The following is a 15,399-nucleotide window of genomic DNA, read 5'->3' on the forward strand; positions in this document are numbered from 1 at the left end:
TAAAGGGACTGGCCCAGGATTAGACCCCAGTTCTAGAGCGGAAAACCGCCATCACTGCGTCACGGAGCCTTGCCAGACGTCCGCTTGCTCGGACCAGTGCGAGGTCCTCCACTGCCTGCGAGGCTGAGGCACTAAGGCCCAGGTCCCAGGCCCGCTACTGGGAAGCTCAACACCTGTCGTCCTCAGGGGACCTCTGAGAGCTACCAAGAAGATGCCACATCAACCCACTTCGAAAAGGGAAGATGACAAAAGACACAAATTGTACGTTTTATATACTTACAGCTGGTAATCTCTGCCTCTCTTGGGGGGCTTGTTTGTAACATTTTACAATGAATGCAGTGTTAAGTGGTGAATTTTAATTGTTCATTTATGTATTTTACCTTGTTCAATTATATATTAACATCTGTGCATAAAAACCTCAAGTAAATAAACTACACAAAGCTTCCGTTCAGACTCAGATGCGCCACATGCATCTTCCTGCCCCGAATCATGCAGAATCCCCTGCAGAGCTGCCTTAAAAACGTGCTGTCCGGGCCCCACCCCCATTTCCTCCATCCTCCACCAGCAACTTTCCCATTATTGTACCTCCCCATTTAACAAATGCATTTTATTAGCCAAGATGATTCCTGCTCTGGCTCTCCACTCCTCCAAACCCAGGTGAGCCTGGACACGCGATGCCCGGTGAAAGCAAAGGGAAGCCTGCGGAAGGTTCGTCTGTGCCTCGGCGCTGCCCTGAAGCAGTGTTCCCAGGTTCTACTGTGGAGGGCAGGCAATTCACGACAGGCCAAAGCTGAAATTCATACACCCCACTAAATTTTTAATAAAAGGACATACTCTCACGGTGGGCAACCATAAGAGAGACCGCATACGGAAACCTGCGGCATCCGGGTACGGGTTGCCGCTATTTGAAAACAGGGCATTTTCTGAAAGCTTCCGTAAGCCGCAGTGGCCCAAGACTTACACTGGCACTTGTTCTCACTGACTGCAAGAAATCGCAAGAGGATTTTCGCTCTTAAAAGCAGCTCATACCGTACTGTCAGTCTGTCTTACAAAAGCAAAGACAAACATTTGGAAAGCACGGGATACTCACACCTGGTTATCACGCGTGTGCTTAAATTTGAATGTTTTCGTTGGGGAAATAGCTTTTTGTCCTTTGAATAAGATTAGGGTAAGAAATTGGGAAAAAATTAATGACGACAAATACCTCATGCTCTCCAAAAGTTACGAAGAACACCCCGGGTCTTTGTCCTTCCTCAGCTCAAGCAACTCGAACCTGGGACCTTGGGTATCCATAACGCCAGCCAGACAGACACACACACACCCCCCCCACCCACCCCCCTCCCCCGATGGTCCACTTACCTTACTCAGTGAGTCTGGCACAAAAATACCTAGTGCTTTGAACACTACGTTTAAATACGTAAGAACTATCAGTACAAGGTGAAAGGCCAGATGGCCCAAGGACAACCCTGGTGGGCCCACTGACAGGGAGCTGCTGTCAGTAGAGGGACAACGAAGAATAAAATAAGCTATTTTCTTAGGCTTTCTTTTCTTGTTCTTTCTCCCAGAAATGACTCCGTGTGTATTCTCACCCTAGAAAATTAAGTCTAGGGAAGGAAATCCAAGATTAAGAAAATGAGACCGTCTGTTCTACTCTGACACCTAAGGCTTCTCAGTGCTGGGCTACCAGCTATCCCAGGGAGCATTCTACGAGATCTAAACACAGTCTCAATATACTGAAGTCAGTGTCACCCCCAGCCTTAATCTTAAAATCTCAAATGGTCTTCATACACGGCGCGAAAGCCAGCCTCCGTATCTGGAACAAATCAGCTGGCCCATGAGTTATGGTCGCCACAACAAGAATGAATATAAAAATGAGTATGGAGCTTGTGTTCTGAGACTGAACAAAGCAAAGGCCAAAAGGAAACTGGGGGACCTGGAAGAAGCCGGGCATTTGCGATCCCGTCTTTGTAGTTTATGTACTTCCCTACGGTAGCACTTATTGTAACAGTAAGTTAACCACACAGGAGTTGGAAAGGAGGGTACGGTGACAAACTTAGTAGGCATCCTGTGGTCCTTCTAGAATGACCGCAGCCATAATGATTTTTTTGCAGATAGTTTTAACACTCATCAAAATAAGCCTAGGATTTTTTGAAATCTGATACCATACAAAATGTGCCACTTACCTAAGTAAGTAAGCTCACAGCCTAAGAAAAAACTAAAGTTTTTCTTTCTTACATGTTAAGTCTAACTCTGTGTGACCAACCTGCATTCTACAGAATCGGAATTAAAATTTTAAGTAAGGGTTTTTTTGCCTTCTTGACAGGCACCTTAATACACACTTACAGATTAGTTTATAAAAAGAGAAGACTTTAGATCAGACACGTATGCACTGTGGCAAGAGTTTTAGACTCTGTGCGACAAAGTCCCTGACTCGCCCCCATACGCGGATCTGGAGGAGCAAGAGGTGTATTTCCTCTTGCTTTCCAGCAGGTCAAAGCCACAAAGAGAAAACCACTGAACCCTCACAGCCATTCCGAACACTACAAACTGTTAGCACTTTGATTCAGAGAGAAACTGAATATAGTTAATCACTCACAGAGAGAATCCATCTTAAAATCAAAACGATCAAAATCAAGCCCTCAATCCTGACCTCCCGAGATCTGGGACGCCTACGTAGGTCAACGTAAATACTATTTTCCTTTTCACACCTCTGACCGAACTTACACTCAATATACCTACCAGACCATTACCTGAACCAGGTTAATTGCATAGGAAGATTTTTACTATGTTTACATTTTTCTTAATTTTAAAAAAGCATAGTAAAGAGTCTGAGGACAAATTATTCAACTGTTTATCATACATAAGACCGCATGACTATGATACAAAGGGGGGTTCTTTTCATTTAACGTTACAATATACACAGCAAGTCCGGACCAGATCTTACAATCTGCACACAGGTATTTAACCTTTTCCATGCTGTTTATGTTTTACAATGCACAGAAGTCCTGTAACCAAACCGTGTAGTAAAGCACACAAAACTGGACTGTAACATAACACAGTATGCAGAAGCATTGGGTTTTATGATTTCCTTTATGTAAGTAGCGGTTTAAAAACTGCTTTTGTTTTTTTGGTGCTTGCTAAGATGTGGCAACCAGCACAGAAAAAAATGACCTGACCCAAAGAGTATCTTCCCCTCATATTCCTAAACAGCAGTAACTACTGATTCCTTTTGCTATTGCTATCCTCAAGATGGTAACCTTTTATTCACCGTAAACCTTTATGAACTACCAAGTTCAAAAATCATCCACAGGCTTGACATATAATTACAAAATATGGATTTCCTGATTAACAACAAAAAAAAATTTGTGGATTATAAAAACGGGTATTTCCAAGTTTCCATTCACATTCACATAGTTTTAAGCCTTTCTTTTGTCACTGTTTACATATAAAAACCTGCTTTTGTTCAGAAAAAATTGACCTAGTCAGCCACATGGAATTGACCAGTAAAAAGTAATGTGGTGTTCTGCTGAGTTGTTTTGAACAGGGTTATCGGCAGAGGTAGATTACTGCTTCTTTCCTAGGCTTCTTTTGATCCTGGACAGATAAATTACTTATCTTCATTCTCCCAATTCAACCGCTCAAAAGTATAACACCCTAAAATTGGTCAATTTAAAATGGGAACACAAATTTAGCAACTGCCAGACTGTGTTACATTAAGGCAGCATAATCTCAAAACTAGGCACCTGTTAAAACACCAGCCTGTTCACTTCAGGTCATGCATGAGAGTTCTGCTTTCCTCGTGCTCGTATTCTGGACCTGTTGGTGCAATCGAGGTCTTGCTTTCAAGTTTACAAGTAGGTTAATCAGGAATACAAGGATCAACTGCTGGTTCCATAGCTTCTGGATCCAGTGTCCCTTTACCTTCAGAAGCCTGAACACATTTAGAATGTAACAGATGTTGTAATCTTGAATTAGATGTCAATCTATTATGCTCAGTACACAGATTGCTGTAGATGTATTGGCTATGGATTCAACGACAGTTCCAGTTTTGTTTAAGCAATAGTACAGCCATAATTTTCAACTGACATTTAAAAATGGTCTAGTTACACCTTGTGTCAAAGTGCAGAACTGCTACATTATTGGTTACAGACATCTATGTGCTATAAAAACAGCTTTGGTACAATAAATTATCAAAAAAGAAAATAAATTTTTGTAAAATTCACAGCATAATTGTGAGGCAAAAAAGCAGTCACATAAAATTCTGCATTTTTTTTTAAAATGTTCAGGATGAACAGAAGACATCTTTGTGCAGAAGAAATGGTGGAGATACCACGTGCCGAGGAAAAAAGCAAAAAAAAAGGAAAAAAAAAGAAAGAAAGAAAGAAAAAGGAAAAAAAAAGTAAAAAGCAGGAAGGGACACAGCTGTAGCTATTTCCATCAAAGCAAACCACTACTTCTGTGACCTTCAACCAATAAGGAAGTCAACTATATGACACACGCAAAGTGACCTTGCAATACCTTACAATTAGTGGGTCACAAAAGTCTATTTTAAAAGAAAGGCCTCTTGAATTACCCATTCTCTGTGTTTTCAGCATTAAGGACTGTCTGCAAAAGCATGTCCAAAAGTGATTGCATCTGAAATGGTAGGCTCTTCTAATTTCGAGTCCAAATCCATAAGGCCAAAGGTTATCCCAAAGACCACCACTCAGACCTCCCCAGGACTGGCCACAACTGACCCGTTGATTGCTTCTCAGTGCACCTTGGTTAGGAGACCGGTCATGTTCCATTACTATCTTACTGTGGCCTCTACAACAGGAGACCCACAGGATCCCATGTAATTGCTGCTTTGCTCCTCAGTAGGTTCAGACAGGAGAGTTCTGATCCCCGCCACTTAGCATGCTTACTGTGCCTTACAAACTCCAATACAACCGTCCCTTCCATACAGCTGAAGGTGATGTTTGTGTAAGCTGGAGGTCCCTCTTCCTTACAGTACTGCATTTCTGTGCCCAAGTGTGTTTAGAGGACTTAAAAACCCAAATTTCCCACCCCCCGCCCCACCCAAACAAAACAAATGAGGAAAAAAAAAAAAAAAAAAGAGGAAAAAACAAAAAGGAAAAAGAAACACCCTCAAGGGGCCCTTTATGCAAATTATGTGCAGTGCCTTTTTATTTTAAAATTAGTTGGCAAATGACCAAGACCAACATCTGAACATTAACTTTTGTGGAACAGAAAGACAAAAAAACCCACTATGACTGGGGTGTGGCAAGTTAAAATGGGGGAGGCAAAAAGAGGACACCTCTGCGCTATCCATAACGATGGGTTTGGACATGGCTCTTTTAAAAACTTCATTGTCCCTTTGCAATCTTTTCAAGTTAAAAAAAAAAAATAATAAAGTCAGCTTTGCCCTCTTGTAGCGGTTCAGTGTGTTAATCTCCTTCTGATGCAAGCAGCTTTGCACTTTGTTTTTTGGAAAAAAACACCACTTCTATAAAAACACACAAGAAACAAACTCAAGTTTCAATTTAGTCACGAGCTAGCTACAGAACTCTGTTGCACACAAACTCCTGTCATGGGGGACTCTTCTCTATCAGCCCCTTGCCTCATTGTCAGATGTCCTTCAGTCATGTAATGTGTAGGACCTGTATTAGCAGAAAATTGGTATGTTGGATGTCCAGCTATGCCAGTCTCTTGGCGGGGATTGGAGTAGACGGTTAAATTAACGTCCATAGCTCCATTCTGTCCAAAGTCCAAGGTATTAGCAGCCACTGGGCGATTCTGGTAGGCCTGATTGCCTTGATTACCAGTAGAGGAGGAAGATGTAGAGGAAGAAGTAGTTGAGGAAGACAGGGATGTCATGGAGTGGTGACTATGGCCAACCTCCATAGAATCCTGGGTAGAGGAGCTATTCGTTGGAGAATTGTAGACCCTTGGCCTGGTCCGGTTACCCAAGGCTTGTTGTCCATGGTGGTGGTGGTGGTGGTGGTGGTGGTGATGGTGATGGGAACTGTTTCCATGGTGATGATGCAATGCATTCTGTTGAGGGGCTACATGAAAGGTTGTTTCTTGAACGGGATGAGTTTCAACAGTGACCTGTGTAGGAGCTTCAGTGCCTGACCAACCAAGGGGAGCAGGAAACTGCTGACGCACCTGTAAGAAGATTTTTAAAGGGTTTATTCAGAGTACTGGTCCAAGCCTTAAATCAACTTCAATCAAAAGCCACGACACTAGCATTTACGCTAATTAGAGAGAGGGGATATCGAAACTTTGAATGTGTTAGTTATATAATGCAAAATTCCAAATATATTTGAGTGAACAAGTATTATACTGTGAAAGCTGCCGATTTTTAGCAAGCCATACCCACAAACAAGCTCATATATTTCACTGGCTACTTTCTTTCCTTGGGAGCACTGTTTATGCCAGGGATCGGCAAACTTTTTGTGGCAAGGGCCAGATAGTGAATATTCTTGACAGGTTCAAAATGAATTCTTTACTTTCCCTCTAAAAACCCTCTTCTCTCCATCTTTCCTGTTTCAGTAAGAACACCCATTCCGCCAGCTGCTCAGCAACTCCTCCAACAAACCATCAGCAAGTACAACAGCGCCCCACTTGACCTCTTCCATCCGACCACCATGACCCCACTTCTCCCAGGCTCCTCCCATTTCTCATCCATCTGCACTGGGACAAATGCCCCCTCAGTCAGCTCCCAGCTTCCACCCTTGTGCCTTTTTCCAATCCATTCTCCATAGTAAAGAATAATGTTTTTTAAAACACAAATCCAATCACTTCCCTATTTAAAATCCTTTAATGATCTCTCTGTGCCTTAGAAAAACAAAATAAGCCCGGATGCCTGGGTGGCTCAGTGGGTTAAAGCCTCTGCCTTTGGCTCAGGTCATGATCCCAGGGTCCTGGGATTGAGCCCCGCATCAGGCTCTCTACTCAGCAGGGAGACTGCTTCCCTTCCTCTCTCTCTGCCTGCCTCTCTGCCTACTTGTGATCTCTGTCAAATAAATAAATAAAATCTTTAAAAAAAAAAAAAGGAAAAGAAAAACAAAATAAGCCAAAATCCATAGAGCAGCCTGCCACCTCTGGCCAGTGTTTATTTCTCCGAACTTCTCTAGCGACCCTTCCTCTCGCTGCCTGGGCTCCAACCACACCAGCTCTTCCTTCTACTCCTCCACCTGGGAGTATCGTTTAAATGTCTCAGGGCATTTGTATCTACTGTTCCTTTCTGACACCATAGGGAAGACACCACATGGTGTCTTCCGAAAAATGGGAAAAAATTCAGTAAGACCGGAGCAAATAAAGAGGAGAAAGAATGCCCTGGAAAGCGGTCAGACGATGCTGGTCACTTCCTGAGAGTCTAAATTTCCTTTTAAGTGCGAAGGAAAACCAAACACTGGTTTAAAGTAGGGAAATGCTCAGATTTCCAACTTCTGCCTACATACTTCTTTTTCCTTTCAGTTCGAGTCTTCTCTGACACTCTGGGTAAGGCTGCCCCAACTCCTGTGGCAGAAGCTCTTAGCTGTCCTCACCGCAGCACTACACTTCCCAGCCTCCCCTGTACTTAGCTATGGCCACAGGACTAAATTTTAGTCAGTGGAACATGAATGGAAGCTTTATATCATGGCCAGATCTGGCCCACAAATACCTCCCAAGGTAGGCCAGGCAGGTAATGCCCTGCCTCGTGGATACAGCAGACAAGTAGTTCCTAATGGATGGAGGAGCCCAGGACACCGGAGAGAGCCATGCCGCTAACTTCAACGCGCACAGAACCATTACATAAAAAAGAAACTTTATACTCTTTAAGCATTATTTTGTTACAAATAATAATAATACTTAGTAATAAATAACAATATTTTGTTATAAATAATACTCTTTAAGTGTGATTTTTAAATTATTACTTTTAAGTATTTTTAAGTATTTTAAGTATTATTTTTAAATTATTCGTTTTATTTTGGGAGGTCTGTTATCAATTCGGCCTACTCAAATCGTAACATATCCCGCCCAAAGGATAGCTGTTCTGTATCACATTATCCCGCCCTGTTTTCATTTTATCAACTAATGGTATTTGCAACTTCTATTAATTTGATTTTGCTTATTTACTGTAGCACTATAAGCTCGAAGAAGGCAAAGCCTGTGTCTCTTTTACCAGCAAAAATTGTTCAGTATTTACTCAACAAAGGTAGTCTAAGAACCAAGCTTCAAGAAACACCACTGAGAACAATCCAGTAGAAAAAAAGGCAGAAAGTTCTCAGACAATACTAATGGTTCTTAAACTATGGAGCTATTCAAATTCGTGTATAAAAAGAATTAAGCAAAATAAAAACATCCTCTGTCCATTTTTCATTTCATACTGATCAAAGGTGATCACACCCACCGTTTCTCCAGAGTCTTGTTAGTGGAAGGCTATACGGGCAAAACGAAACAGAGAGCAATTTGGCAGCAGCTATAAAAAAACCCACAGATCACATCACCCTCTGACCTGTGATTCCACATCTAGGGGGTTCTATCACAGTTACACTGCATGTGTGTGAGTGGTATGTGTGTGGCACTCCAGCATCATCTATAATAGTCAAAAAGACTGGAAGTTAACTAACCGTCCATCAACAGGGGCCTGGGGAAATGACTTATGGCTAGCTAAACAGCAGAGTACTGTGTGACTACAAAGAAAGAAGAAAGAAGAGAAAGGTGTCCATGTACTGATATAGGAGCTCCAAATATATGTTAAAAAATACATGTAAAACATACTGGAAAAAAAAAAAACACTCAAGATGTGAAAAGTGTGCATAGCATGCTACTCTTTGTGTACAAAAATTAAGAATATAGATCTATATGTGGGTATGTGTAAAATATCCCAAAAAGGATATAAAAACCAGTTAACACTAGTTCAGAAATTGGGTGGCTAGAGGACGTGGCAGGGAAGTCTTCACTGAATCCCCTTTTACATTTACTTATTTTTTTTAATGATGTATCATCTATTCAAAAAATTAAATAAAAAAAGGCTTAAGGCAAATAAGGCAAAATAATGACTCCTGTGAAATACAGGTGGGAGGTACACAAGAGTCTCATATTACTCCTGGTCCATGTTGATGTGTTGGCGGGATGTCATGCATTTGGAGGGCAGAAGAAAGGTAGGTCGTTCTAAAGATTTGACATTTAGGCAAAGATCTGAAGTATAAATGGTAGTGACTACAGCAAAGAGAGAGGGAAAGTGTTCAGGCTGAGCACAGGACATGTGAGAAACATGAAAGAACTCGGTGTCTTCCAAAAAATGGAAAAAAATTCAGTAAGACCAGAGCAAATAAAGAGGAGAAAGAATGCCCTGGAAAGCGGTCAGACGATGCTGGTCACTTCCTGAGAGTCTAAATTTCCTTTTAAGTACGAAGGAAAACCAAACACTGGTTTAAAGTAGGGAAAGGCCGCATCACACTGCTTTACCGACGTTCACATGCCTGCGGAGAAGAGAATGGTGACTGCCGTATGGAGTCAGATGCCCCAGGACCAGTTAGAAAATTCTTTCTAGTTAGACAGGCTGGAGGTGGCTCCAGCAATGGGGTGAAGGAAAGAGAATAAGAGCTATTTAGAATATTAAGAATCCACTCAATTTACTATCTGATTCAACTGCAAGATGAGGGGAAGCCGGGTCAAAAATCAGCTCCCTAACCCCCAGGTGCATGGCTGGAACAAATGGGTGAATCTCGGGCCATCGTGTGAAGAACCCACACGGCTGGGGAGCTGGGACCGGCGCCAGTGCAGTTTATACAACGCATCTGCAGTGTCCTGTCGTGGAGACTTTGGAAGTGACGGTTACGGTCAACAGAAATAAAGGCTCTGGGCTCAGGAGGGAGGTCTGGGTGAGCAAGGAAGCTGGAGGAGTGACCCACGTCAGGACGGCACTGCGGCCGGGGGGGCCGGGGGGCTCACTCGGTTGGGCGCCCGACTCTTGGTTTCCACATGGGTCGTGATCTCGGGGTCAAGGGATCAAGTCCCCCATCAGGCTCCAGGCTCAGCGTGTGGTCTGCTTGTCCCTCTCCCTCCTGCTCTGCCCATCCCCCCCCGCAATACTCTCTCTCAAATAAATGAATGAATAAAATCTTAGATTGAAAAAAGAAGAGGACGGCACTGCAGTCATTGGGGGGGGGGGGGGGCAACAGAGAACCCCGAAGAGAAGACAAGGAAGGAAAGGCCAGAGGAGTGTGTGGGGGGGGGAGGTAGTCAGGAGGTGGCCTGTCGAGGGAAAAAGGAGGACAGTGCTTCAAAGCGCCGGCGGGAGCCAGCAGTGTCAGCGAGGCGGCGAGCGGCGAAAGGCAAGCGGCGAGCGGCGAAAGGCGAGCGTCGGGACGCCCGCCGGCCTCCTCAGCAGTGAGCCCGGCCGCCGCTGCAGGACCGGCTGGAGGCGGCCCGACCCGAGCCGACTGAAGCACTCTTCGGGGGTAACACAGAGCTCCCGTCGCCCCCACCCCCTAAAATCGTGGGGCCGCACAGTCACGGGCCAGGCAAAGATTTAGCTCCAGCTGGGAGAGGCGCGGGGAGGAGCAGACGCTGACAGGAAGGAGCATCAAGCCCAAGAGGGGAGGCGGCAGCCCCAGGAGCCAGAGGCTGAGCAAAGGGCAACGTCAACCGCGAGGCGCTCAGGGCGGGGCCGGCCCGGGGCAGGAGGGAAGACGCGGGAAGACGCGAGAGAGACGCAGACAAGCGCTCCGGCCGGGGGAGGTGCGCCTTCTCTGAAGACTCTCCTCAGGCAGCAAGGAGCGAGGTCCGAGAGGGGGAGGTCAGCGGTTTCTAAAAAGAGTAGAAGCGGCAACCGCGACAATGACTGAAGAGACCGGGGAAGACAGGAGGTGACGAGGACCGGTTAAGACTGCCCAGAGAGGCCGGGCCATACTAACGAACGTGGTGCCAACGGTCCGCTCGTGGGCTTCGCTCCTGCAGCATCCGCAGACCCGCCGCCACCATGCGGGGTGGCCGTCCGCAACCTGTTTTGCTTCACGCCTCAAATACTACACTGGCCTCTCACTACAAAACATCGTAACGCAGTGCTCGGAATGAACCACAAAGAGCAGTTACTAAGTATTTTACTACCACCATCTGCTTCACCCTTTTTATAAAAATTAATCAACTACAGCCTCTTCTTTAACAAATTTTAAAAACAAAGAAACAAACCAAAAAAAAACACAAAAAAACAAACCCCAAAACCAAACCAACAGGGAGGTGAAAATCAAACGCGAACTGACTCGGAATCGAGGACTGTCCGCGATGACCGATGGCGGGGAGCAGTCGGAGCACGTAAGCAAAATCACAAGCCGGGGAGCGCTACTGAACCCCTGAAGGGACAGTTTCCCATGTAAAATGGAAACTCGACCCGTGCAAGGCTCCACATGCTGCTGGAGTACAGGAGACACACACAAGAAGAAAACAAACGGAGCAGCGGCTGGGATGCACCCAAGAAACGTTAGCAGGTTCCGAAGAACGAGAGCGCAAGCTGCGATGTGCTTTCGTTACAGACACATCAGAATCCCCTATAAATGAGGAAGCTGCCATGACCCTTCGGAGGAGATGACACAACCATCCGAGAGGCCCCTGGCTGCTGGGCCGGGGCACAGCGGGGGACGGCAGGAGCGGCGTGGGAGCTCACCTGGGGACTGTGGGTCTCGCAGTCCATGGCCTGGACGGCAGCTGTGAAGTGCCCGCCACTGTGCCGATGCTGGTGCGTCGGGTCTGACCTGGCTCTCCCACTGTTGCTCGTCCCCGACGATCCACCTTCAGTATCACACACAACACAGCACTTGTAAGTCTCCAGTTCACTCTGCTCGAGTATACATTCTAGAACTCAAACACTGAAACTGAAAGTACTTCGCACACAAAAAGCTCTATTAGTCTGAGAGCGTATCAGACAGTTATCCAGTTCTCTAAGTTCTTCCACATCAGCCCCTTTGGTTTTGGTTACATCAGGGAAAATTTCAGACATGTGAGCAAAGTAGTTCTATTTTTAAAGCAATTAAAAATTTCGGTTAATATAGAGTTTTGTTTCCAACTGCCATGCAGAATTTATTGTGCATAATTAAGTACTGGAGCTTTGGGGCAGGTGGATTTTTTTTTACTAACTACAAAGAATAGATTTAGGTCAAGTAATTCCTCCTGATCCCATCAAGTTTTTAAGATACTTTACAATAACCCCCACTTTGTAAAGAAAACAGTCAAGGTTCCCAAGCCTAACCCAGGGTCGGAGAACTGACCTGAGCTTGAAGACGTACTAGAGGTGGTGCCCGAAGACTGTGACTGCTCCATCGCGGGGCTGGTGGACACACTGTTACTTGTATTGGTGCCTTCGTCAGCTGTTTTCTTGAAAAAACTGTGCTGCAGGGCATAGTAAGGTTGAATTCGAGTTTTGGGGTCATAATCAAGCATCCTTAAAATGAGGTCTTTGAACTTCAAGTAGTCAGCTACAGTATGACCCGATTCCCCAGCACGACGCCCACCAGGTCCTCCTGTTTCTACTCCGAGAATATTATGAAGTTTACGGGTTCCTGGTGGTTTATACTCCTAAAGAGAAGAAAGATAAAAAGGCTTTCTCTAAATTTGATGGTTATGTAAAAGCCTATGTAACTTCAAATATGCTTCAATCTATTATAAAGAGGCCCTTATTAAAAAGAAGGCTTTATAGTTAGGATCCTCTGTATTTTCATACATTACTATCGTAAATGCACTTATACTAGAGAAATTCAAAATAATTTTGAGATCAAAAATGACTTTAAAGATCACGCAGCCCAGGGCTCAGCAAACAATGGCCTGGTCTCAGAGGTGTTTGTGTACAACCTCAGCCACACATGGTTTTCACAGTTCTAGAGGTTGTAAAAACCAACCAAACCAAGTTAAGACACCAGAAGCCCACAGAGCCTACAGACTGTACTCTCTGGTTCTTTGTGAAGGAGCTGTGCCCGCTGCTGCTCCGGCCACGTGCTCCTGAACCGTTTTTCTGCCTGATGCCCCACCAACCCTGGCCGCACTTCCTTGCACAATGGCAGCTCTCCAAAGCTGTGGTAATCACTCCAAGCAGGCTCTACATACACTGGTTTAAACCTACCTACTCGTATTTTTTTTTTTAATTTTATTTATTAACAGTTATCTCTACACCCAATGTGGGGCTTAAACTCACAATCCCAAGATCAAGAGTCGCAGGCTCTACCGACTGAGCCAGCCACGCACCCCTTGCTCATATTTAGATAAAGAAATTAAAAACAAATTATTTACGCCTCCCTTTAGAGTATGTTGAATAATAAATTACTTTAACGTGTTGATATTTTCTGAAAACTAATTTTTAAACAGATGACAGTACAACCCTTAAAAATCCTATGAATACTGAATTTATTCAGAATATCACCACTGGATTTTTACTTCTGGTGACAATGTAGAAATTTGCAAGAGACTATTGCTCTCATTCTAAAAGCAAGAACAAACCAGGAAGGTAGGCCACAAAATCATTCCATTTTAAAAAACCCGTTATAGTGCCAAGGCCTAAACAAACCAGAATTAACTAAATTCCAGAAAATGAAAAAAAGAAGCATCGTAAGGTGGGAGAGGAAACAAATGCCAGAGATCTGGGTAAGAATCCAGCCCAAGGACGCCTGGGTGGCTCAGTTGGTTAAGCAGCTGCTTTCGGCTCAGGTCATGATCCCAGCGTCCTGGGATCGAGTCCCACATCAGGCTCCTTGCTCCGCGGGGAGCCTGCTTCTCCCTCTGCCTCTGCCTACCACTCTGTCTGCCTGTGCTCGCTCGCTCTCTCTCTAACAAATAAATAAATTAAAAAAAAAAAAAAAAAAAAAAAAAAAAGAATCCAGCCCAACTCTGAACCAACGTGTGGGGGTGTAGGAAGACCCCAGGCCGGGCGAGGGCCTGCCGACAGTCCAGGTGGAGCCCACGGGGCACTCCCAGGCTGGGGGCAGAGCAGCAGGATGGACAGAGACTGCATGAGGCACAAACGGGAGCGGGCTGCTAGCAGTAATGTACAGAGGGCGCTCAGGTCTCTAGAGACAGGGCTTGGAACCTATGAACACCGTGGAGAACAGCATCTACGTTGAGCAAAGAGACAAAGCGAAGCCCAGACTCAGCTTAACTACAAAGGAAGCGCAGTCCCACTCTACTGCCTGACAGAATGAGAGGTGGGTCTCTTTCTGGAAGAGGTAAGATTTACTTCCCTCTCAAGTGTTCTTAAATACAAAGTCTGGCATACATTTAAAAAATGAGACACAAGAAATTTAAACAAGATGGGTCTACAATGAATTGAAAAAGATAGAGAGAAGACCCACATAAATAAATGACCCAAATGTTGAAACTGGCAGATAGGCATTATCAATAATTATGACAAATAGATTAAAGAATTTAGTTCAAAAGGAGGACAACATGTATGAATAGACAGGGTATTTCAGAAGAAATGAAAACTACATTAAAAAACAAAAAAAAACCAGAAAAGAGGGGTGCCTGCGTGGAACAGTCGGTTAAACGCTGATTGACTCTTGGTTTTGGCTCAAGTCATGATCTCAGGCCCCATGCTGGGCTCCATGCTCAGCATGGAGTCTGCTTAAGATTTTCTCTCCCTCTCCTCCACAATGCATTTTCTCACTCTCTCAAATAAATAAATCTTAAAAAAAAAAAAAAAAGTGGAACTATAAGAACTAAAATATGCAATATCGGAAAGAATTCACTTAATGGTTTTAACATAAGACTGGACTCAGCAGAAGAAAAAAAACCAGTCAATCAGAAGACAGAGCAAAGAAATTATCTAAACTACAACATAAAAAGAACACAGAATGAACAAACCAGAGACCTCTATTCACTGTAACATACATTTAAGTAGCGAATTAGAAGACTGAGCAGAACAAATATTTGAAAAGACAAAGTCTGAGGATATTCAAAACTTGGTGAAAGAGAACAATCCACAGACCCAAAAACTCCGCAAACTCCAAAAAAATAAACACAAAGGAAACTACACCAAGGGACGTTAAGAGTCAACTTACTGAAGAATTGAACATAAAGAGAAAAACACCAAAATCAGCTGGGGGAGAGGGAGACACACTTCATATAGGTAATGATGCTTAGAAAAATTACTGGCTTCTCTTCAGAAACAACATAATACAGAAAACCTTGTCAGTAACATCTTTAAACAATGTTATAGTTTCTTTTTTCTTTTGCTAAAATGCCAACCTAGTATTCTATATCCATGGAAATTTCCTTATCTTCCTTAAGAAGGTAAATAAAGGCATTTTCAGATAAACATCTGTTGACAGAAATCACCACCAAAAGTTATTCACCCTAAAATAAAAAAACTAGACAAAGTTCTGTTCTGGAGGAACATAATACCAGCTGGAAGCCAGAAACTGCAGAAAGGAAATCAAGATCTGC

General features: G+C 44.0%; 1 protein-coding gene across 2 annotated transcripts in view; it reads right to left on the reverse strand.

Annotated features, from left to right (window-relative positions):
- Window positions 1–2,837: 2,837 nt before the first annotated feature.
- Window positions 2,838–15,399, reverse strand: part of DYRK1A (dual specificity tyrosine phosphorylation regulated kinase 1A) — a 93,167-nt gene continuing 80,605 nt past the window's right edge. For both annotated transcript variants that reach the window (XM_080823682.1, XM_080823681.1), the window contains exons 9-11: window positions 12,237–12,543; window positions 11,636–11,760; window positions 2,838–6,147 (exon numbers count right to left, since the gene is read on the reverse strand). In XM_080823682.1, coding sequence (XP_080679808.1) covers window positions 5,527–6,147; window positions 11,636–11,760; window positions 12,237–12,543 — 1,053 coding nt within the window. In that variant the 3' untranslated portion in view covers window positions 2,838–5,526. The remainder of the gene's footprint in view (window positions 6,148–11,635; window positions 11,761–12,236; window positions 12,544–15,399) is intronic.

This window comes from Martes martes (assembly GCF_963455335.1).
Source record: "Martes martes genome assembly, chromosome: 1".
Taxonomy (NCBI): Eukaryota; Metazoa; Chordata; class Mammalia; order Carnivora; family Mustelidae; genus Martes; species Martes martes.